At 39.2% G+C, this 26,124-nt stretch overlaps 3 protein-coding genes across 3 annotated transcripts; all 3 read left to right on the top strand.

Annotated features, from left to right (window-relative positions):
- The first annotated feature begins 3,821 nt into the window (after window positions 1-3,821).
- prelp (proline/arginine-rich end leucine-rich repeat protein) lies at window positions 3,822-11,629 on the top strand. The gene is made up of 7 exons (XM_035661972.1): window positions 3,822-3,977; window positions 7,841-8,276; window positions 8,368-8,553; window positions 8,674-8,831; window positions 8,943-9,139; window positions 10,687-10,762; window positions 10,904-11,629. Exons 2-7 carry the CDS (start codon window positions 7,845-7,847, stop codon window positions 10,992-10,994), a joined length of 1,140 nt encoding a protein of 379 aa, XP_035517865.1. The 5' UTR covers window positions 3,822-3,977; window positions 7,841-7,844; the 3' UTR covers window positions 10,995-11,629.
- A 132-nt stretch (window positions 11,630-11,761) lies between these two features.
- il19l (interleukin 19 like) lies at window positions 11,762-16,277 on the top strand. Its single transcript, XM_035661973.1, has 5 exons — window positions 11,762-14,015; window positions 14,220-14,282; window positions 14,442-14,594; window positions 14,692-14,754; window positions 15,149-16,277. The coding sequence occupies exons 1-5, from the start codon at window positions 13,860-13,862 to the stop codon at window positions 15,242-15,244; spliced, it is 531 nt and encodes a 176-aa protein (XP_035517866.1). The 5' UTR covers window positions 11,762-13,859; the 3' UTR covers window positions 15,245-16,277.
- A 4,678-nt stretch (window positions 16,278-20,955) lies between these two features.
- Window positions 20,956-22,691, top strand: il10 (interleukin 10). The gene is made up of 3 exons (XM_035661975.1): window positions 20,956-21,308; window positions 22,045-22,107; window positions 22,219-22,691. The coding sequence occupies exons 1-3, from the start codon at window positions 21,213-21,215 to the stop codon at window positions 22,327-22,329; spliced, it is 270 nt and encodes an 89-aa protein (XP_035517868.1). The 5' UTR covers window positions 20,956-21,212; the 3' UTR covers window positions 22,330-22,691.
- The last annotated feature ends 3,433 nt before the right edge of the window (window positions 22,692-26,124 follow it).

Below are 26,124 nucleotides of genomic sequence, written 5' to 3'. Positions count from 1 at the left end.
TGTGTGTGTGTGTGTGTGCAAGCTTGTCATCACACAGTTTTTTCAGTTTGCCAATGTGCTTATCTGTTGTCTCGTTCTCTCTCCTCTCCCTGCCACATACTCAAACACTCACATTTGCACAACCACACACACTCACCCACACTTTACCTCACCTACACGCTCTTCATGGACTCTATACCTGAGCATCCTTCAGGTCCCTGCTCTTCCACCATCAATTTTCCATCTCTATCAGTTTATCTTGCCTTTATCAATGTATCTCCTTCACCCTTATACACACACTCTTGCATAAATGTTTTAATTCCAAGTGTGGGTCTCAATACAGGACTTAGACAAGAAAAGTGATGGCATGCATCTGCAGACACTACAAAACTATATATTGTTTATGACAGTGGTATAAGAGATGAGAGTGTCCTGTTTAGAGAGAAACAATTGATAAACCAAAAATACATTACATCCATGTTTCCTTTCCTCCCTACACGTCAGCTCCTTTGATTATGCAACATTTTTTAGGTGGTTGCATCTGTTGTTCTCAGTTCCTAATGGGATTTATGCTATTGAAAATCTAGTAGATGTGAAATTGGAATCATCTTGGATGAAGGAAACAGACATTGGAGACAGGAAGAAGAAGTACAGTGAAATCAGAAATGAAAAGGGGCAGTTGTGTGAGAGAAAAATGCATGTCAGAGAGACAGTGTGCAGTTAAGAAGAACAAGCTGGGAAATGCTCATGGATGGGAGACTCTGGAAAAAAAACAGAAACAGATAAAAGCATTGAGTGTTTCAATAGAAGCCACAGAGTTGCTGTAAGTACAGTACCTTGCTAACAGCTGACAATAAAGCAGAAGGCTTTCTTTTCCAAAAGCCTCTTACTGTGTATGGCTGAATGGCCACAAACAACAAAGTAGCTTTTAAGAGGAGCATCTGACATCTACACTCTGGTGGAATGCATTCTGTGTGTTTCTTTGTTTTTGTTAGTTCTTGCAGAGAGCACAAACATTGTCTTTACAAAACCCCCAGCAGATATAGATGTCTGCACAGTGAAAAAGGGAATCTCTTTAGCTCTTGATGCCGCCTATATAATTTTAAAAGTGTTGTCTTGTACTACTATAAAATGTCTATATTTTAATACACGTTTATCTTAATTATGTAATAAATAGTTTGTCATGACTCCTGCACCATATCTTTTTAGATATTTGACATAAATGTGCGCAACCACTGTAGTTCACTTATAATGCATCAGCCTCAAACACTACAGAATCACAGAGAATTTTAAGAGCGTTATTGTTGAACACAACCCAAAGAGTCTACATTAATTGACCTTCTGTGGTTGTGGTTCTACACCAGAGAATATGCTTTGAGGTGGCATCTCCATACCAACAGTCAATTTCTTTGTAACCATAACGGAAGTCTTTGCCTTAACAGTTTCCATGTTTCATGTTTTATTTAATTTTTGCATGGTATTGTGATGTTCCAATTCAAGCATCATACGGTATAATCTATGGAGCCATTATTGTAGCAAAACTATTTAAAAATGGGAGTAGATTGTTTTGAAAATATATTCCAAGTCAACAGTTACAACTCAGGTGGGCTTTTCAATTGTTTGTGTTTTTGTGTGTGACTTTTGCTACATTTCTGAAAATGCATGCGGCGGGTGATTTGTTTTCTGGTGGACAGATAATGTTAGCTTTACTTGTTGCTTTACTTGGAGCTGACCCCACTGTAACCCCCCACTCAGGCCTCCAGAGGTGGGCGCTGACTTTTGCGCCCGACGCCCCTGCCGTGATTTAGGGCGGCTCAACAGCACCAAATGTGATATTGTTGCCATTTTTGCTAATTACTTACTGCCGATATACTCATGCATACGTGTGTGCTGCGCAAGAGCTTATAATACTTATAATAATAATAACACTAATATCAGTGATATCAGCAATGGCAGTCAAGCAGGACCATGGTAGGAGGCTCCACCAGGATCCATGAGAACCTGTACTGTACACATGTGATTTGTTGAATATTTCTGCTTGAATTTCCCTCAGGATAAATAAAGTATCTATCTATCTATCTATCTAGTTTCTGCAGATCCTCCAAAATGTTACACTCTGAACCTTTAAATCTTAATCTAGAAGAAACTTCAGACACAGAAATCTCTCAGCTCAGACACCAAAATCTAATTGAAGTTTATTTTGGTGTAACCTGCCATTATCTTCTTATAATGTGTCAACCATCTCTTGGACTGCAGTAAATTGCCATTATCATTACATTATATACATACATTATATTTTATTTGCATTAAACTGTGTGTTAGCCACTTCTGTAGAGGGAGCAGTGCAGCCACAGACCAGGCCTGTCACATTTGTTGTCAACACAGTGCTAAACGGTAGCCGAATACCATAACAATTTGTGGTGGACCACCTCATTTAAAGAATCACCTTTGCTTTAATTTCCACATTATGCGATTTAAACTTTTTTACATGTACTGCACAGCTCTAAATTAATTTTTGATGATATTACACCATGGACACGATACATGAAACATTAAACCAAATCATGAGACTGTTAATGAGCAACTATTTCCAATGATGTCATCCCTACATGCAGGCAGGACAAAATAAAAACTTTTAGGGAGAAATGAAGTCACTGTAGTTGATCAGAGGTCCTTAAATAACATTCTTGGACCTTCTTTAAATGGTAGCAGAGAGGATGAGAAAGGAAACCACCCAAAAAGGGACATATTTGTTACATATGACCATTTCTCTCTCTGTCCCTCTGTTTTTTTTTTTGCAATTTTAATTTAATAATTTTAACACATTAACTTCATACAAAAATACAGATGATACAGATGTGATGTGAGAGGTTCTAGAATCAATTCTGTGTCCCATTTGTTGAAATGTCATTCTTTTCCTGGTTGGGACCAGTCTGGACCAGATGTTTGGCCCAGCTAAGCTCAGTATCCCAAACCTGGTGGCTAAGTGAAGAGAAGACAGGAGTGCAGTGGGGAGAATTTATGAAAAGAAAAAGAAAGTGAGCGAAAGTAGGGAAATGAGGCACATGTGTGTACATGTGTGTTAGAAACTGTTCCCCACATATGTTCGCCTCATTATCCTTCGGCTGCAGCTCATTCTACAGGAATGCAGGGCAGCAAACACATGTCCAAATCCAAACCCCTAGTGACACATAAACACACACACACACACGTAGAGGCTCTACACTTTGTTAATCACAGTGCCACACAGCCCTACTTCCTGAAAAACCCCTCCACAACACCCCATATGTCCGCTGGACCTCAGTTATCACTTAGTTACTGATGCTAGGGGAAAAAATCCTCCTGAATGTTTCACTGACACAGAAGAGATGCCATGGAGTCAGCAGAGAGATGCTGCTAATGAAAAGCACATGACTGGATATGAGTGCACTCATCTAAACAATAGCGGGGTGGGTGGGAGATGCAATTACAGCTGGGTTTTCCCTAACAGAGGTCCAGTGTTCACAGTATTTCACAAGGCCTTCTGATATAGAAACATTAGCTTGTTCATACACACAAATATGCAAACATACTCATGCACCCTTCTTTTGGTCTATTTGAGACAAACATTCACATGCTAAGCTGCAACAGAACAAAATAATAACAAATTGTGACACAGTTCTGACACATGAAAGAGCCGGCGGTCTTCCAGAAGGAATTAAGATTAAACCTCACTGGCCCTGAGCCGAGCAGAGGGGGAGAAAGAACCACTGTGACCTTCAGAGGGAAAAAAGCCAGGGAACAAACCCAACAGGCAGGCTTGTCCACTAAAGGAGAGAGAGAGAGAGAGAGAGAGAGAGACAGAGAGAGAGGGAGTGAGAGGGAGGGGAGGGTTACGGACTGACAGAAACAGGGGAAGAGAGAGAGAGAGGGAGGGGAAGGAAAAAAGTGAGAAAGGCAGAGAGAAGAAAAGACACAAAACTTGTGACTTGACAAAAGAGGGCAGGTACCAGAGGCAGGTAAGAAACTTCATTTGTTGTTTCCAGAGGGTGCTGTTTTAGATGGGACATTATCAATAAGATAATGCTAGCAGGAGTGTGTTTGTGTGAAACAGAGCGAGGCAGAAAGAGCAGAGAGAGAGAGAGAGTGTGTGTGTGTGTGTGTGGACTATGACTGATTCTTGGCACAGCTGAGCCATGCTGGTGTGTTTCTATAGAAACGCTGTGCCATACAGAGTGGTACTCTGTCCTCCAGTGAGCTGCTGCACACCTCAACTCTACTTCTTTCCCCAGCTCCTGCGTACTCACTTTGATTTGAGTTCAGCTTTTTCCATCAGTGTGTGTGAGGACAGCAGCTGCTGTAGTACAATTCAAGTATGAAGCTTTAGTCACACTTGTGAAACTCCCTGTTGCTCACTTAGGCTGGTGGAGAATATTCATTTTTGCAGCTCAGCAGGTAGATCCTCAAGTAATTTCAAGGCAATGCAAAACAAGAATTTTTGCTTACATGGATGTTACTTACTTTGCAGTGGCAGTTACTCTGCACATTTTGTGATGGGTCATAGGCCCCCAAATGTTCAGAAGATCGTATTGCTGATGCATACTTTTTCAAAATCACAGTCTGTGGTGAATCACAGTTTTGTAAGATGGTTGAACTTTTAAAAATCCCCCTGTGAAGAAAACAATGCTGTAGGTTGATGATCCAGACAAAGAAGCAGTGATAACAGAAGAGTCTGAAGTGTTCTGTTCTCTACTCTCACTTTACTTCAAATTAGAATCATATTATTTTATTTTATTAAAAGATGTATCATTTGTTTTTGCCAGTGCAAATTCTAACTCCTTTAGATCCAATCTACACCGCAGTACTGCCCCACCCACATGAGGAAATGTTTTGGCAATATTGTAATACTAATGGAAGATATCTGCTGGTGATTACTATTCCAGTGTATGTATACCAAGAAATATTAACATCGAGTCCATCTTTCAGTTAAGGCGGACTTAACTTCCCATAATGTTTTAGATATACAGAGATGCATCATAACAGTCAGAAGATGCAATTTGTATGACGTCACATATAGCATCATGTAAGTTATTTGGAGATTTGGAGTTGTGATGATTAGTTAGAAATATTTTAAGATATCTGTTGTGCATGACATGGCTCTTATTCAAGGTTTTTTTAGCGGTCTCACAACAGTAGATCATTTTCAGTTGAAGGAATCACAGTGCCTGTGCCAAAAACAATAAGAGAAATGAACTGGAAGGAGCTCATCATCAAGGACCTTGTGGTAACAAAGAGTTTTGTTCAAAACCTACTTGAAAATGAGCCATGAGTTTTTTTTTAACTCTCCTGACATTCATGGACATACACAGCAGTCTGGATATAGTCTTATTAATATGACCCCTGAAGATCTCTCAAGAGGACTTTTACAGTAGTACTAGTACACAATTAAAATGTAAAGATATCAAAACAGTAGTTTTCAAACATAGCTGCAGTTCAAATTATCTTTGATTGCACTTTGACCAATAATTATAATAATAATATATTGGGCTTATATGTCAAAAAGGACAAGTATGCATCTTTAAATAGAAAGTAAATATTTTTAATGATATGTTAAGTTTGAGTTATGGCTAGTTGTAATTTGAGTGGAAATGTTCGAAATTAACATTTTAGATAAGGAAAAGTGAATTGTAGGTTCAAAAATGCTTTTGGTCATATCACATGAGCTTGAGTTTACATGAGTTTGGCACAGTTTTGCCAATTTGCCAAATTGAAATTCTGCATTCCCATGACAACTGGGCAAACTACATCTGCTATACAGCCATTAGAAGCTTGATTAGAAGCTTCAGGACAACTACTTCATGGACCTTGTGTGTCTTTAAAGGAAGGATCCGATTAAATGGTACAAAAATGGTTGGTTTTAAAGTCAAGTTAATAATAGCTGGTGACACATGAATTATCTGTGATGTGAATCTGGTCAAAGTATGATGAGGTGGTTTGTGCCATTCTGACCTGCAGAGATGTACTACAGGAATCTCTGACCCTCTGCAATAAGTGTCGTTCTCATAATCATCAGATTTGCTTATCGAGGTCACAAATAACAAAGCAATGAGTCAGCCCTCTCCAACTTTGAGTCTTTAGTTGTTTGCCAGACCGCAGGTCATGACAACAGCAGCACGAGGGGAAAGAGAGCTGGTTCTGGTTTTGAACGAGGGGCTGGGAGGCTCTGGGTGGCTGAGAGGGAAAAGGAAGGGCAGTGCCAGGGAACACTGTCAGAGAAAAGTTCAGATTTGTTTTTCCAGGCATGACGGATACCAGCCCTGAGCCCCATTCCTGCCCTGTGATTCATATGTGATGTTTATCAAATTGGCCGGAGGCTTGCCTAACTGGAGCAGAGTGATTGGAAACTAATGGTGCATTTGTGCCGAAGCATTATGTATTTCTACAGCTGTGTGGTGATTGTTTACAGCAGGCTTATGCTGATGAGGTAAAATCCACAGCACGCAGAAACAGACACAAACAGACATTCTGGATAATCTAAAATTTTAGATTTATGAGATAAGAAGTGAATTTATCTCCAGTGAAAGGTTAATAATTTTCAAACATCTGCATCTGTGTGTGTGTGTGTGTGTGTGTGTGTGTTACAGTCTCTTAGTCAGAGGATATGGAGGTCATTACATTGTACACACACAAGATTAAGATGCACAGATCTGTTAATGTATTGTAGACATATGTTAAAAAGTCATCAATTACAGTAAAAATTAAATTACCTCCCCTATGTAGAGTTCAAACTCTTGGGTATGTCTTGGATGAGTCTCCATACCAACACCACCAATATACAAAGTAATCTAAAAGGTTAAATAACATTAAAATACATGTCGGTACCAAACTAAATATTCATTATCTCAGCTTGCAACATTGTTGTATTTACTATGGTTTAAAATATACATAGTGCGTCCATCAGTCTCACTGAGCTTTAACCCAGTTTCCTTTGAGCCTCTCTTGGGTCAAAGAGCTTTAACCTTCCAGACCTAAAGTTTTCCCCTGCTCAACTCTCCCTTTGGACCAGCACTGACAATAGAGCCTTTATCCCCAAATTTTTCCTTTCCTCTCTCTCATAAGCACTAATTTCCTGTATCAGTGTCTGACCCTCCTCCTTCTAAATTTAGTAGAAATTAAAGAAATCACTGCCTACGTTCTAGCGCTCTCTCTCTTTCACTTATATTACCAAGCCACAGATCTTAATCTTCCATTTGTTTAAACTGGAATAACATTGATCTGACTTTGACATAACCCCTCAATTCACAGCATTCATTCACATACTTTTCTTACTCTTGGACAGTGGAAAGGTTATGAAAGTTTCGGTGAACCAGACTGCTCTCTTGGTGTATATATCTTAATTATTTTCTACTCAGCAGGCTAGTAAAGTCACAAAGTCACTTTGCAGTTGTTTTAATGGTGAAGATCCAAAAGAGACCTTCTTTACATATTGTCCATACTGCATTGGCCGGTTCAACCCTGAAAACTCTTTCACTCTGGTGACAATCATAAGGCAAATACAAACATTTGCTTACTGAAGTTTTTAGTGTAATCAGAGATTAATGTCTTGGTCTGCTCTGAGCCTCTAAATGCTTGCCAATCACCGAAACAGGGTTTGTACGCTCTTGGGAGTCAGCACTGCCCAGAACTCCCACACAGAACAAGACACACAAACAGAACCAATGCATGCATTTCTGTTATTAAGCTTTCTGTGTGAGTTGGATGAACTGATGCATTGGCTAACCAGCAGAACCAAAATAACAGTTTGTGTGCTGTGAGGAGGTTTCTTTCGCTCTTTTAACTATGCATTCAGTAGAATCTATCTCTGTTTTGTACTCTAAAATAGGACTATGAAGGCCGGCGCGGGACTCGTCTCTGCATTGGCTCTGCTCCTCCTGATGGGGGCAGTGTTCACCCAGAGACTTCGGCCAAAGAAGCCCACCAGGCGCCCAGTCACCACCAGGAAGCCTTCTGTCCCCCAGCCTGCTGCACCAGCACAGCCAGAGCCCCAGGAGCCAACTGACTTCCCCCCACCCATCCTGGGCCCACCCTCCATGTATGCTGACTGCCCACGAGAGTGTTTATGCTCGCCGAGCTATCCGAATTCTCTCAACTGTGAGAACCGGAACATCCGTGTGATCCCTGTCATCCCATTTAGAACCCACTACTTGTACCTGCAGAACAACTACATCTCAGAGGTGACGCCAGAGGCGTTCGTCAATGCCACTGAGGTTCGCTGGATCAACTTGGCTAATAACCGCATTCATCGAATAAACAAACAGGTCAGGAAGCTTCCTCAATTAATATTCAGGAATTGAAAATACCCTAAAAGCACCTCAAAACATGTTGTCTGTATCTCTCTCTCTTGTGTAGGTGTTTGAGAAGATCCCAGCACTGCTGTACCTCTATGCACAGCATAACCAGCTCAAAGAGGTCCCTTCAGGTCTCCCAGCAAGCCTAGAACAGCTCCGTCTCAGTAGGAATCGTATTTCGAAGATCCCTGCCGGTGCCTTCAACAAAATGGGGAACCTGACTCTACTTGACCTGTACAACAACCAGGTAAAGCTCTTTTTAAAAATACCTGTGAGCATCTCACTACACTGTGCTGTTTAGGTATGAGCAGTATCAACCACCTGTATGCATTTTCTGGATTAAACACAAGTTTGATGACTCTTTCAGCTGAGTGACAGTGACCTGGGAAAGAACACATTTAAGGACCTGACGAGCCTCATGCAGCTCAATCTGGCTCGCAACATCCTGAAAAAGATGCCTGCTGGCATACCTAGTGGCCTCATACAGCTTTTCCTGGACAGGAACAATATAGATGACATCCCAAAGTAAGTATACAGTGCACACGTTGTCACATAGCTGATGACCACACATACACACATCATGCATCATTAAGCACTGGTGGGAATTGACATTTTATTCATTGTTCTCTTGTTCAGAGACTACTTCAGAGACTTCACTCACCTGGCGTTTGTGAGGCTGAACCGCAACCAGCTGAGTGATAAAGGACTGCCCAAGGCTGTGTTCAACATATCCACCCTGCTGGACCTGCAACTGTCCCACAACCAGCTCGCTTCCGTTCCTCTCTTCAACAGTCACCTGGAGCACCTGCACCTCAACCACAACAGCATCGAGAGTACGTTATCTCAGCAGCAATCAGCACCAGCTTAGGGGTTTGTGAGAGATAGTATGTCTAACAGACTTAACTTTATAAGACATTGTACTTAAAGCTGTAGTAATCAATCTATTTTTTAATAACAATGGATTAAATGACTACTGGCATGCAATGTAAAAAGCTCACAGTGACAAAGCCGCAGAGAATTATTACCTGACTCAGCAGTTTCTCTGCATTGTTTCAGCTCATTGTTTTGGTTTTACAGCCCACACTTTTACTGCTTTGATTTGTCAGTGCTGTCATCAAACTCATTTCTTTCAGCAAGGCAGCTGTTTTTAGTATAAAAAAAAATCTCAGATAAATGCTGCCCCAAGGGGACAACACATTAATGCAGCTTTAATGTTGTAATGCTGTAAATGTATTTTTATTCAAATCACAAGTGTATCTGACTAGACCTCTACTCAGCTTGATGCTGAGGAATAGGCTTATGCTGGGAATTACATGAGGTCACCAAACACCATGTGTGAATTACAATGAGAAAGGTGTAAGTTTTACTACCATAGCGATACTGTTGTTGGCAGTATACATCATAAACACTGTGCCCTACGTGTCGGTGGATGGGACAAAAGCCAAACTAAAAAATCAGTATACATCAGATACATTTTGATGGTTTCTGTCAATGTAGGTAGTTCTAACTTCATTTATCTCACATGTGAGTGGGGCTCACCTGGTAGAGCACGCATCCCATGTACTAAGTCTGATCCCTTGCTGTAGCAGCGTGGGTTTGACCTGCTGAATGTCTCTCCCCATTTCGTGTCTCTCTTCTGTCTACATAATCTTACTTTATTGTGTTACTTTTAGGGCTTCGCAGTGGCTGGTTCATGTTTACGTTCCTATGCGAGCCAGCAAACTGCTTTTCAGGCAGCTCTGTTAAGAGTATTCCTGTGTGAGACTAAATAAGACAAACAAGTTTTTGCTGGCAGGACAGCAAAGCTTTGCCTCAGGCTCACAGAGTCAATAACATGCTTTAAATCAATGTTCAGATGTGAAAGGTGAGGCGGTTCCATGATAATTGCCTTATATTAATTTTTCCTTGTTCTCTAGTCTGATTTCTTTTTTTATTCCTGCTATAAAGTTTGATCCAGTGGTGTAGTGGTAACTGGAGAAGTGGGTATACTCTTTATTTATGCCCCAAGTTTTTTTTTTTAAAGAGGCTACAGTACAGTAAGGGATAAAGATAAAGTAAACTTTATGTGTTATAAACAGTGACAGGACTACTAATGCATAAATATATTTCACCCCAAAATGGGCCAGTAATCTTTACACATGGTGTCCATAAGAGGGGATTTAGAAGTGGGTATAACCAATAGTATATAGTATAATATACCTGCATATACCCTGCATTACTCCACTGGTTTGACCCCATTTGTTTGCTTGGCAGATTTACATTTTTACATCTTACAGCAAAATAATCCTATTTAATTGGCAGATTTCTTAAAATTCTTGCTTGTTTGAAAGAAAACAACATTTGAGGACTAGGCATTCATGACTGTGTGTTTTCTTGACAGGCATCAATGGCACCCTGCTCTGCCCATTCAATTTGCAGGCCGACTTGAGCGATGACAGCCTGGTTCCTAGACTAAGGTACGTCACATTATGTCACATCTTGGCACTCAACAATACAAACTGGGGCAGTGGCATGTTTTGGCAGGAAGTAAATAGGAACAAAAAATTATGTCAGTCAATGTGAGGGCATTAAGTTAAGTGCGTGTTCTGTTGCGTCAGGTACCTGCGTTTGGATGGAAATCACCTGATCCCCCCCATCCCTCTGGATGTCATCATGTGCTTCAGACACCTTCGCTCTATTGTCTTTTAGGAGAACTGTGCCTAAAGGCCTGAGGGCACACACACACACACAAACTACACACATACACACACATACACAAACTGACTTTAAGGCAGAACACGCTCAGTGGAGCACACGGTATATCCTCAGTGGAACTCAAAGCAAATAAATGAAACAACCGTGAAGCTTTGATAGTTCAAGCTTTTTAGGTTTAAGTTTCATTGTTGCCAGATTCAAGAGAGTCAGAACATTGAATCTACAGAGTGAGTATACCAACATTTAGGGTTAGGTTTTTGTAGGAGTTACAGTTTATCAGTCATTCTTTGTTTATTAAATTACAATGCAAAAAAATGAGTAAAGCCTGAAAATGCAGGTACATTGACAGACATGCTACAGATATAGAGGGTAGTTATGTTAGCTGGCAGATGAGTAGAACTGCCACCAAGGACAATAAACAACAACCTGCAATGGATGTCAGAAGAACCAATTTAAAACATAACTACCATGTAGTTGAAACTGTCCCAAATGAGCCTGTGATTTTCAAGGTACTCCATGTACAAATGTCATTTTATTCTTTTTATTCTTAGTCTTCTGTATATTATTCTTCTGTATAAAGAAGCTTTGTACAAATAATGGAAAATAAAACTTTTTCTTTTATCATTTGATCATGTTTGATGTTTATTTTAATTGAAATAACAAATTACATTTTTTTGATTTTCTCATCATCCAGTATAAGCTCCACTCGTAACTCTGCATCGCCAACACAGCTTATGTCACAGGAAATTTAGATATCAGATCAGAATCAGATGCAAAACTGAGGAAAGTCAAATGCTGCAAATGCGCAGAGGGCAAAGGGTCAACAATAGAGTCAAAATAAAACATATATGTAAGATTAACTAAGATTAAGAATATGAAAAGTAGTTTTCTTTGGCTGCTTATGTCTTGTATCAAAGTTACACTTAATTTACCATACATTACTATACATTAGGATACCAGCTCCTTTGCAGTACAGAGTCAGAAAAAGTCAGAAAAACTATTCAAATATATTTTACTAGACCTGCAGTACAAACTTTACAGTGAACTCATTCTTTTTAGATTTTGTTGCAATGCTGAATACAGTGGTATTAGGCAGTGATGATCTGGCCTCATTTTGCCTCTAATAGCTGCTTCCTGTTGCCCTGAAATCTCACAACAAACAAAACAAATCTCTAGCTGACATATGTATATACAGTCTACACAATTACGACATGTTTTCTGTTCTTTTGAGACAACAAAGATGCAGCTTGTGTAAAAGCGGGTTAGAGGAACAGCGGTAAAGCGGGTTTATAATATGAACAGAAATATCTTAGACCAGTAGCTGATATATTCACCAGCTGCTGAAACAGTGCAACAGAGTCAGAAATTGGTGACTTGGAGGTTTTTCCAGGTCCAAAAAGCTTTGTGACGACCTCTAGTGGTTAGAAACAAGCATTAAGCATTCCTTAGCAGTGAAGTGACTGACAGGCACACCTCCTGGACGGAAATGTCATTTACAGTTTTTGCAGTTGCTATAGATGTGATTGATTGACTTTTTTTTACTGGTTGTTCCTGTTTACATTGGACTTCCCTGCTCAGTAAATTTTGAGCAGTTATCAAAAGTTAACCTGGACTGACAAGCAGGTCCGGTAGGTGTTTCTGATCAGGACTCGTCTGACAGGAGTGAAGTCACTGCCAGTGACAGTGAAGGGATTACACTGTGCTGTGGGAGGTTTTATTTCCAGTATACAGCTGAAGACAGTTATCCAACATTTGAGAGCAGACACAGTGATTAGAAGTCCACAAGAACACAAATACAAACTCATATTGGTGCATAAACATACACCCTAAACAATAGACATTTTAAAAGACCATTAGTCAAATGATGGAGTCAGTAGGCCCATAACTAGGAACACACAGCTTAATAAATTAACGCTGCAGAGGAATGACGACATCCTAATCTAGTGAATGAGTCATGAAATAATTACACGACACGTCACTGACAGCGAAGGTGTTTCTCTACAAGGGCCACAATGCACATCAGGGAGGAGGAAATCTTCAATCATTCCTTTTCCTTTTCTTCCAATCAGGTATTGAGACATCCACTGGCAGTTCCTCTAACTGTTGCACACTTCCTTCTCCTGTAAAATTAATTTGTGTGCGTGTACATGCAGTTACATGCATGCGTGTGTGTGTGTGTGTGTGTGTGTGTGTGTGTCCGTGTAAACTGTGCAATGCCTGGTAAAAATCCCCCTCACTCCACTATAAGAGAAGTCAGCATGGAGACACAGAGGCACATCTTTCCCAGGACTCTTCCTTTGAATAACACACACACACAGGTGAGTCTAAACATAGGTGGTGCTGGTTGGGGTCATGGTGGTGGATGATTGCTGCTAGCCTTATATTTAAAAGCAGGATAAGGAAGTCAACTAGGATGAGAGAATACATGAAAATGGCAAAAATACATTCCATGTGCTCCAAACGCATACTGAATTGCTATGTAAATCACTATAATATTTATCCTAATAATAATATAATTACTATAAACATTTGCTGGTTCCAGCTTCTGAAATGTGTAGATTTGCTGTTTTTATCTATTTTTTAAATCATTATAAATTGACTATCTATAATTTTTTGTGGATGTGGTTCAGAAAAACAAGATTTATAAAGACATCACCTTCTCTGGTGAAATTGTGACAATTGAGATTTTATAACAATTCCTAAATGGTCAAGAATAAGAAAATTAAAAATATGTTAAATAGAATGATAAATAATTCATACAAACCTTAGATTAACCTTTACCTACTGTGTAAGATTGATCTTTAGAGATTTTAACAAATGCAATGCTTCTGTTAGCTCTCCCACCAGATAACCTCAGTGATGAAGATGATACTCAGCCGCTCTATCTGTCTGGTCCTCCTGCTCAGCTGTCTGAGTGAACTCATAGAGAGCCGAACACTGCATCTGAACAGCTGCTCTGTCAATGTTCACACACACGAGCTGCGCAAATATTACTCTACCATACGATCAAATGCGGTAAGTTTAATAGTGGCACACTTTCAAAACTTCTAACTTAAGATAAATCATAGAAATCAACAAATGCAGCTGTCTAATCCAGCACAACGTGCAGACCCAAGCAATCACTTAACCACTCATAAATACACAACACAATATCAGAAACTGTTCACCTGTAAGTGGGTGGAAACTTCTCACTTTTTCTTTGTGGTCTTTGCATTACAGATAGCAGGAGACACTGTGATCGGAGTGAAATTCCTGAAGAAATCATTGATTACTGATGTTCAGGTGAGTCTTTGTGTTGGATGTAAAGCTGGTTATGGTTTTTTCTATCCTAATGTTCTGTTTAAAACTTTTAATTTCCCCCTGCCCTAAGTCATAGACTGATCAAGGCTTTGTAGTTAAATGTGAGCGTGCTCTAATCTGACCTTTATGTGTCTCTATCAGGACGGTCAGACGTGCTGTTTCCTGCGTCTTGTGCTCCAATTCTACGTTGAGAGAGTGTTCAGCAACTATGCCTCTGCCCAGCCACAAGATCAACGCTGCTCCAGCGCTCTGGCCAACGCTTTTGTCAGCATCAGAAAGGATATACATAAATGTGTAAGTTAGCTGTTCAATAAGTTAGTTCAATGATAAAATGCACTTTAATTAAAAACTGCAATGAGTTTAATTAATAATTGTATTTTGTTGTGTTCAGCACTGCCACTGCACAGAGGAGACACAGAGAACAGTTGACTCCCTACATGCTGAGTTTATCAAGGTATGGAGTATAGAGAATAACTCACTGTACATAAACAGCTCATGTCCCACATTCTCACAGTGGACTGCAGAGGGTGCTGGAGTACTGTGATTCAATTTTACAAACAATATCTTAGTTGGTTTTCAATAGTTAAGGGCTACATGCTACTTTTTGGTGAATATCCTGATAGGTGGCATGCAAAACAATCAAACTTGCCAGGGTGCTGAGGGTTAATGTAACATATTATATGTCTGACTAAATGGGCTTAAAATATGACTCCTCAGCAGCACTCCAGCTGTAGCGTTCATTAACCAAAACCTACTCACTCTAACAAGACAAAGCAAACTGAAAATTGTTTCTGTACAGTTATGCTAATCAATAAATCATCTGTGTTTCTCTCTCTCTCTCTGAGCAGCTAGAAATAAAGCAGGCGGCACAGAAGGCCGTGGGAGAACTGGACACTGTGCTGGACTGGCTGGAGGGACTCACACATGATCAAACACACACATGATAGATGCTGAGCAAAATCAACACTGCAGTTGTGCATGCAGTTGATGAGCATTTCCTTGTTTTGTACTTGAATTAACTTAATGTATGACTTATCCACTAACATGTGGACTGAATTTTTTGATATTGCAATATTTATAATTAAAATTAGGAACATAAATGTTTAGGTATTGATATTTATAGAAAGTTGTTAAGGTATTGTACATGTGTTTCTACTGTTTAAGTTTAAAAATAATTTTAACATCAATAAAAACATTTAAAAAAACTAAATTTACCAACTAATTTTTAGCGTTTCCTGTCAGTGTGCTCTGTATAACCATTTAGTAGTGATCAATAATAACACAAAGCCAACACAATTTAGAGGATGTAACACAGTCATAATTTGCTGCAGGAGCAGAAGCAGGAAGGTTGGTTATGACTTCTTAAACTAACTTTAAGTTAAATGAAGTCTGGTACAATGAGATTTAACTTGCTGATATGAAGCCTCCACTGGAACACCCTGTCCTCTAACTCACAAGTCAGCGACCTAAAAATCAAATCATCTTAACTTCTGCAATATCAACAAATTGAAAAGCAGACAGAGAACAAAGCTGAAAAAAATTGTACACACACTTGATTCTCATACTCTGTAGATCCTACACTTTGTAAAGCTGTCTGCTGTTTAGCGAAACAGGATGTTTCTGTCAGACTCTTTTTTCACTTTGCTGCAAATGGTAAAAAGAAATGAAACTTAAACTACAGAGAACCACCAAAATTAAACAGTCTTACTTCCTTTGAAAGTTGTCATGTAGTCAGTTTTTTTTACCATCTGTGTTGAAACCCGGGAAATAACTTGCATCTTGATAGACAAGCTTAGTAACCCTAAACCAGTAGTAGAAGTACTCAGACCCTGTACTTAAGTAAAAGTAGCAATACAACAATGTCAAATACAAATTACAAGTAAAAGTCCTACATTCATTATCCCACTCAAATAAAAGTATGAGTATTATCAGCAAAATGTAGTGAAGGTACTGTAGAAAATTGGCACCTGTGACTGATTTATTATTAATACACCATGTTATCTTCAGTATGACACAAGGTCCATGTACTGCACTGGTCAGTGACAACATCAGAAACTGAGTTTGGGAAGTGAGGGAGCAAAACTCCACCTTCAGCACAACAGCACTTCATCATATCCAGAGCAGACTACTTTCTGTTGAATGTTGCTCAAACATTTTTGCAAAGTGATAGATGAAAGATTTGACTGATTCAACTTTGGCCCAATTTTGAGGAGGCAGTGTTAAGAGAGGGACGTGTAGAGGGACACTGGTTCCTGGTAGAGCTGACTGAAGGGAACAACTTGATCTTTTCTTTGTAGCCTTTTTGAGACGACATTAGCGCACACACACACCCACACACACACCCACACACACACACACACACACACACTACTATTATTTATGTTCGCATAACATAATCATAATACAGTAACATATCTCTGAATGATTCAATACAATACACACACACAACACTGATACCAACTAACACACAGCCAATGTGAAAGTGAAAGAGGAATGTGGTCAATCTATTTGTAAAGACAGTTAGATTTCCTCTAAAGGAGACAGCAGTAAGTACACTATGCAGACACACAAGGTGCACACAATGTGACACATAAGGTGGAGGAAATGTAAAGGCAAAAAGTATAGTTCACCGCAGTTCATCTGGTCTGCAAAGCACAAAGTATTCACAGTCAAGATGATCATGCAAAGATCTACCAGCATCCACATTAAAGTCCAGGTACATTTATCCTTTCAAATCAACGTAATAAGTTAATATTGCTTACTGCAGCACTGGTTAGTGACAACGTCAGAAACTGAGTTTAGGTGCAGTTAAGAGCAAAATTGTCAGCACAATAGCACAGATGTTGCTCAGAGATTGAGAAAGTGATCGATGAAAGATTGATTCAGCTTTGGCCCAGTTTTGAGGACGCAGTGTGAAAAGAGGGGCATGTAGAAGGACACTGGTTCCTGGTAGGCCCCCAATGGGGGGGGGTAGAAGGACACTGGTTCCTGGTAGAGCTGACTGAAGGGAACAGCTTGATCAGAATAAGCAGGGCGAGAAATTTCACTGACTTCTTACCTCTGGTTTAAATGCACAATGAACATTAACTTAACTTATATACTGATACTGAGCCTCCACTGGATTGTCTTACTCAAGGGAATGTGACCTGAAAATGTAATCAAACTAGTTTCAGTCATGGTTATTGAGTTCAGGTCATAATGTCACAATCAGAAACATATGACAGGATGATAACACACAGAGAGAACAACACATCCACTAAGTTGTTGCAAACACATTTCATATGATAGAAAGGATTAGTAATACTACACCCATTTTCTACGCCATTGATTGTATCACTCTGCAGTTTGTCCGGTCACTTCTCGGATGCTGGGTTGGATTATTAGTCGTGTGTGAGGGAGAAGATGACTAATATCTAAAAATGAATGAAGAATAAAAATACTATGACATAATAGCACACTCAAAATTGCTCTCACACACACAAAAACAAAGCCACAACTGAAATCCGTGTAGACCAAGCAGAAGGATCTATAATGAAAGAGCAACCACACGAAATCATGAATTCACACAGCTAAATGCAGAGCTACAAATGCATGCTAACACATACACAGTCAGTGCCGAACTCAGAAGTGCTTCCCATAAACTGCTTACTGCTGACTCAACTCAGTTTTTTGCATATGAACTTTCATATATATATATAAAATATGTACATATATTTAAATGTATACGATACATACAGCATGTTGCTTAAAAGACACAAGAAATCTATAACTTACTATATCTATTACTTTAATTACATTCTTTAATTCTTACATTTTGAACAGTTTACAGAATAACATCTACTTTAGGTTAATCCTCTGGACTGCAAACCAGCATTTTTTAGCTGCTGTAATTTGTATGTACAAGTGCAATGACCTATTTTTCTGCGTATTGATGCAGTTCGTTTTGTCCAGTCTTACTTGGATTTCGCAATTCACAGAATTCTCTGGAAACTAATTGGACAACTTTTTTTTTTCCTTCTCTCAATCCCAAACCGCCACCATTTCTCTATCTTCAGTGTGTATGCTATTTTTGTAGTGGGCCACAGTTGTCGTAGCCTGTATTAGTATTTATTATTGTACTAGCTCAAAACGCTATTTTTGCTATCACTAAACTGTCATAACTTTCGAAATTGTGAGATCACAAAAGACTCACATGCATGTTGACTAAAAACTTTTAATTTTAGGATATTTGTTAGTTTATGTAACACATGTACTGGAGTATGGAGAATGTACAATTCCTAAAAAAACAAGTCAAACTAAGAAATAAAGTAAAATTACAACACAACACATAAAACAAAGTGAAAAATGTATGTTACATTTCAGTGTTTCAGAGCCAATTTTGCGTTTTCAGAGCTGTTTGGATTCGAAAGGCTAACTGTCATGGCTGCCAACATTAAGCCCCGCCTGCTGCCATTCCCCGAGGTACCTCCTTGCATCTGCAGTAAGAGTGCTTTGAATTTACTAGTTGCAGCTCAATGCTACTGGGCAACACTGAAATGCAATACACCTCTTCACTTTGTTTTATGTGCTTGACATGGAAAATTGTCACAATGAAAAACAGTTAATTCTGTAGATATTGTATATTCATTGAGTTGTTTTCATTTGTAGGCATTTTAAATCTTCCATACTATAGCCTTTTTAAGAACAAAGTCAAGTATTGGCACACTGGTTTACCACATTTGTCTGTGTTGTCTTTGTTTTTATTTATTTAATGCTGTGTTATCTTCAGTATGACCCAAGCTTCATCCAGTAAATGAACTTTAACTTGAACTTTGACAAATTGTCCTAAAGTGTATTTGTACAGACTGTGAAGTCTTCATCATGCAGAGATAATCACTGGGAATGATTGTTCAAAATTCCACTGTTACCCAACAGAAATGGGCTAAGACAGCATAAAACCAACAGACAAATTCATATAGAAAAGTGGACATAACAGAAAAAGTACTGAAGGGAAAACACCTCTGCCATCTTTAAGAGTCCCAAATCACTTCTCTCTGAGGTTTCTCGTTTCTCGTATATATATATATAATATATATATTATCATATATATATATGATAATATATATATAATATATTATAATATATATTTATAAATATATACTATATATATTATATTATTATTACTTACTTATATATACTTATTTATATATATAATATATATAATATTATATATATAGTTTATTATATATATATATAGGCCAATGTACATGCAATTGCCTAAGCAAACCTCATCAAAGGATAACCGATGACCATACCGACCCAATCACCACCAAAAAGCATAAGACAATTAGATGTCACCTGTCTTCCAGTTTTTGTCAGTCTTCACGCAATGGTCTGGAAACAAAGGGGAATTCCACAGCGTCATCAAACTCAAACCACAATAAGTCATTCTTCCATCTGAGTGGCACTTTTTCCTCTGGTTATTGTTGAATGCATGGAACAATATAATGTGATTTACTGCTCTTAATGCAATTTTAAAAACCTATTATGCAGTATCTATTTTAAGGTCTGTTTATCTTGTTGCCTAGTTCAGGTGGATAAAGGCATGTCACTTGGTTAACCTTTTTTTAGATGGGACTGATTATGTGGCAGTCACATACTACTAATATATATACCTTAATAATACTGATAATACATAATATTAATATAGAATCATAATAATAGTAAAATGGAAAAATACAAGAATAATATAAATGATTTTTAAGGGTGAATATTCTTGAGATTTCTATCAATAGTACCAGCCATAATCTCATGGGAGGCTGTGGGCTCATACCTAATTATGGATTTAGCAAAAAAAAATAAATTCCCTTAATGTATGAAGTATGTTGGCTTTCCTGTCAGTCTCTGCCTTCATATCTGGGCTATAAATTAAGACCACAGATTGAGCCCACAATGTATGAATTTTTTTTCTTACTGACCTGTTCAGGCAAACCTCCAAGATTCCCCCCAGTCAGAAGTCAGAAAACTTCAATTACCTCCATCTAAGCCTGCAGCATCTTCACCCTTGGGAGGGCCAGCTCGCCCCTCTCTTTCTCTCTCTTAGCCTCAGAAAGGACTCAGCAGCTTGTCCACCAGCATGACCTCCTCGGTCTCTCCTCCTGTCTCCCTGTCGTCTTATTTCTTCTGCATGTCTGGTGCTCAGTCCCAGTGCAAAACCAGTGCTGTGTTGTCGTGGAGCGGTTCCCTGGATGTTAGGCAACCTCAGAGCAGACTTGCACAGAGATCCGAGATTTCTATGTTGCAGAAGTAAAGCACAGTATTATATGATTATTATTAATAAGTATTATTTATATTATTTATTATGGTTATGGGCTATCTTTTTAATAGTATATTATGGTTTGATGTTTGAGCGACTATATACTATAATATTTTATTATTAATGATTATTATTTATTGACTCGGCACATACCGTTGGAGAGGTTAGTGCAGCATCATTGGAAGATCGCTCAACCGTCCATGTTGGCCATGGTAGCTATGTCTCATTCACTGGTGCCCAGCTGTCAGTTGCACCGCCTGACAGTGCCTCGCCATGCACACTGAGCACAAGCTGTTTCTTTTTGCAGGAAGCCAACGATGATTGGATTCAGCGCTTGCTAGAACAGGACTGGTGCGAAGGACACTTTAAAAGTAATTTTGCCTTACTCATTCTCCACGAAGTCCTTTCTGTATGGCTAAAAAAGAAAAGTGCTACTTCTCAAAGTCAAATCGGAAGCACAGAGCATACATTTACTGAGAAGTCGAGCACGCCAGTAAAGAGTTAAATGACAGCATATAACCGGGCTGCCGCTTTCCTCCCACTTTCAGACCCCGTTCGCCTGCCACGCCATTAACAGCATACTGGAGTTTTATCTAAGCACGGTTCTGCCGACAGCCATGGCCGGGGTGACGGAGGACACTAAGGACTTAAAGCCTCACATGGAGTCTATCCAGCAGATCTTCGACCAGCTCAAGAGTGATGTCACCAGATGTGTGAGTACCTGCTACACGTGTTCCTCCTACAGCAGAATAAAGATGTAAATACGCACCGACTGCAGTCGGCTCCATAAGAGCTCCGTAGCATCCAGTGCGCAATGTGTAGCTGCATATTTGTCCAAATGCGCTTGTTGACAAGATGACTTTATTGTCCTTGTGCAGCATTGCTGTGATATTGTTGAATAACTATTAAGGGAATACATTAAAATCGACCTCCGTATTATGTATCATCCCCTCCTGGAGGATATACATTCTAAATGTTTCCCAATTGCTACACTGCACTAAAAGGTTATATTTGGACTCAAGGAACATTGAGGCGACTGGTCTTGCTTTTCATGAATACACGTGGTTAGCTGTCACAGTGGTCTGCCACCAGCCAGACCATCTTCTCGTTTGGACTACATCCGGAAACTTTTATAATATTCCCCGCACTTTTTGGAATGTGGCAAACGACTTAAAGGGATGTGTCCAGTGATGGCTCATAGGAGGGGTCATCATTTTTGCATTAGTCAGTGATTCCTAAACTGCAGCCGCATGCATAACTGTACATCACCCAGTTTTTGCAAAAGGGGAAGAAGCAGAAGCGAGGACATGCTGCTACTGACAAAGTTGCTCTAACTCTGCCTTACTTGCTACAAGTGTGTGGGGAGGGGGGCTGTTAATTAGGGGCAGGACAGTCTAATGAAAGTTGGTAACGCCTTTGCTAACATCATCTTTTTATTGTTTCTTACAGAGACATTACTTCAACTGCAAGCATCAGTTTGACATTAATACCCTAAACTCTACTTACACTCAGGTGAGTGCCTAGATTTCATCTTCAATACTGAAAATGTTTAAAACATGTATGTGTGCATGCTTGTATTTTGACAGATGATGTCAATAAACTGGGTCATGTGTTTATCCACAGATGGAGAGTAAAGGTCTATATAAGGCCATGGGCGAACTGGGTCTGCTGTTCAACTACATTGAGACATATATGGCTTCTAAACGACACAGAAGACATGGAGCCTCTGTTTGAATGTGACCCTGGGAAGAAGAAAAGACAGTCATTAAATCTCCTGCGCTCAGTCCATTTCTATCTCTGGAAGCTCTTTTATGAGCTTATTTCATCGATCTCTTTGTTGATCTGAGACCACTATGTTACCTTTGTCCTGAGGACATATATTTTTTGACCATATTGAGTCTTTTAACTGTCTTTTTTAAAAACCATAAAAGCCATATTTATTATTTTTTTAAATCATATATAATGTGTATTTTTGTATTTATTATTGTCTTGTTCTAGATAAATAAATATGTTGAAAATGAATGACTTGATTTTATTTCACAAGATGGTACAGCTGCTATTCGTGTGCTGTTTATTAGGAATGGGTGAGCACTGAATACATAACATCCTGCACAACTGCAGTCTATATGTGGGGAACCACTAGTATAATCTCAACAGGCTGATGCACTAACCTCAAACGTGACCCATATACATCACTTACCAGCAGAGGCCCTGCTGTATCTTAACTTACCGTAACTGTAACTAGCCAGCCTCACCCTCATGGCATATTGCACACTTGCAAGTACTCGCATACACGTGCATGCAAAAGCAATCTCACTTAGTCACACACAGACACATATTATAAAACTGAACTAATACACAGGGTGAAATAGAGCAAGTCCTGTATTAAACAAGGAAAAAATATTCCTTTTTTTATGTGCTAATACGTCACCTTCTTCATAGTGACAGAGACAGAGGGGGTAACTGCAGGTTTTTATAATGTTTTTAACACAAAAGGCCCCAAAACACGCTCTGCATACTGTAATAACGTTTGAATGTACGTGCACATATTAGCCTGACAGTGAGTCTGACTGTTGGGTAAGGTTCCTGACTTGACTCAGGCCTCCAACCGAAACTACATGATCCGAATAGTATGATTCCAGCAATGACTATCTTATGCAAAAATATCATTCATAGGATTTGTTTGGAGCATGACTATTTCATTTTGACCCATGTCAATAGCAGTTTCCTTAAGGATGAATCATGTTAGTGTCGTGTTAACTCCTTTTAAAATTCTTAAATAAGTGTTGATTCATTCTCCTTAAAACCAGTGTTTTAGTCTTTTGCCTGTCTGGTGACAAGTTGGTTAAGATCATGTCTGGCTGCTCTTATGTAATGACTGGATGCTTCTGTCAGAGAGCAATGGTTTTGAGGGGAAAAAAACAACACCATCATTGACACCAATTACATCATCCAAAATTTGCACAATTAGTTATGTCCTCCCCCGCACTGCAGGGACGTTAATGAAAAATGTTGAATCACCATTAAATGATCGTGATTATTGGTACATTTTTTTTTACTTTTATCTAAAATGTGGGTCTTCTCTAACACAACTTTCACCTGGACAGTTAAGATATCCTAAATCCCCAGAACAAGAAAGTCCTGGGTTCAGCCTGCCACTGCCTTTATTTAGGCACATAGTATTAAACTGTTTGACTCAGCAAATCATCATTAGGGACTGTACAAAAATACTGGGGATTTATTATTTATTTATTAATAAAAAACGTCTATTTTATTTGGACCCTGGCCCATGAAAAACAAAAAAACGTCAATACACACCCAATACTTTAAAATAATATTTCAGAATATCTCATTTTCACGTAAGAGCGGCTGAACGGTTAGACGGCCAGAATGGATGGCAGAAAAATCCATAACGGATTGACAAGAAGTGGACACCCTCTTCTGCAAAAATGTAATATACAGAGTCAGATTATGCTTGAACAGAACTAAAATGTCGGATATCAAAAGAGTTCCAAAAGGCCACACTCGAAGGTGGAGTGGAAAGACAGCGGGCATGGAGAGACATGCAAAATTTTTTATATGGTCTCTCCTTCAAAGCATTCCTAGTGTTGCACTCAGTTGTTAACATGAGAAGACGGTGTGAATGTCCTACGGACAGAGTTCTAAGGCTATCTGAGCATCTGAGACACTCCTAGTTGAGGCCACATGAAATTTAGAAAGAATGAGATGTGAGAGATTAAAAACTGCCATTTGACAAAAAGGAAATAGAACGTCACAAAAGTTGTCAAAAACATCCGCTCTGATTCATTATTTTGAATCATAAAGACTGATGAATTTTATAAACGAATGAGTCAAGCACAAAATTAGATTGTTCCAAAGTAGAGATGCTGCAGATATCTGAATATGCTGACATTGCTTTAGTACAAAGAGTGACACACTCTTTCTATTATGAACTAAGTCAAAATGTATGATATCAACGCATTCCATTATACACTTGAAATACTGTGTATTGCATCATCATATGTGTATGTATATATGTGGGTATATGTGTGTGTACATAAATATAGACATGTCTTTATTTGCCACTGGAGCTTTTCTTAGAAGATAAAGAATGTGTTCCTACAAAAGAAGCATGTTTTTAAAATAATCAGCAAAGCAACAAACACAGGAAGCTAAAACAATCAAAGCAACCACATAAACCACAACATGCACCTGAGAGAGCTGTACTTGACAGTAAGAACAATTTCCAGCACATGTGAAAGATTTGCAAATGTAGTTCTACATGTAGAACTGACAATGAAAGGTTTTCCATTTGATCATGTCTGAAAACCTTGCCAAGTTTCACTGAGATCCGGCTTTTTTGCTGAGGTAATGTGTGGCGTCTCACTATTGCTACCTTATCTGGGGCGGGTTGCCGGGGTCTGTCGTGTCTTATGTGGGGCGATGTGCATGTGTGAGAACCAGGATGGTAGGCCACTTCAAAGAACTCCGAGCTGTGTCATCGCCTCAGCTGAGAAGTCTCCATCCTTTACATTTCCCCTCACCTATAAAAGCGGTGAACACAACAATGACAGACATGCTGGCACGTTTATGCTGACATGTTTCAGTTTCCAACCAAGAATCACTTGTGAATCAGTGAATGCCTTCTCAGATTTCCTCTGACAATGGAAATCCTCTGATGGTGCTAAACTGTTGAGAAGATAACTTGTGTTATCTATAGTATGATAACAATGTAACAAAAAATTATGTCAGAAGCTTAATACAGTATGGACAACTAAACTCTGAGTTTATACCTGTTGGGCTTCCAACCACTCAGTCAATAAAAGGATGACAGGGCACTCCACCTCCATTTCTGAGAGCATGTATGGTGGTACCTGAGGTTTGCTGTAGGCGGGTTAGGGGGTTGAACCTCTACTACTGTCAGGAGGGACTCCCCTTAAGCCCCACTTAAACCCTTTCTCATACCTTACCTGACAGACGAGACTGACGAGATGACTGTAGGTTTCGTCACACTCAAAGCTGGAAGCTGAGTGCCTACGGCCACCTCACACCTGAAGAAAAATAACCTTGTGCATTAGCGGGAAACTGCTCTAGTCTAAACACCCCAGTGTTGGCAAATGTCCGTGTTGAGTCAATGCCACAAGTCTGTCACTGTTTTGCTACGCAAATGCGTATATTCCAGGAGTCACTCATGACTGCAAGTATGCTTGTCACGAGTTGAGTCCGCGCACCCCATTGTCAAAGCTTTATATCCCCAAGCCGACCCTGAGTCATACCTGAAGACGTGATTGAGAAGAAAATATCTCTAAATGTAGAGGCAGAGGTCAACCATGGAGAAAATATTTGATTCTAATTTGATTCCCTTTGGGATTTAACCAAAATTTAAGATATTTACTTGATGAACAATTGGACAAACAATCTTACAGTAACACACATGTAACAAGTAGACAAGTTGGCTATCATAAGAAAGTGTTTGCGTTACTTGCTCATTTTAAGAGTAGGTGCTCTTTTTTCGGCAACACATAAAAA

Source organism: Morone saxatilis, unplaced genomic scaffold (genome assembly GCF_004916995.1).
Source record: "Morone saxatilis isolate NCDOM2014 unplaced genomic scaffold, NCSU_SB_2.0 Contig18, whole genome shotgun sequence".
NCBI classification, from domain to species: Eukaryota; Metazoa; Chordata; class Actinopteri; family Moronidae; genus Morone; species Morone saxatilis.
This window is presented reverse-complemented; position numbering and strand designations above follow the sequence as displayed.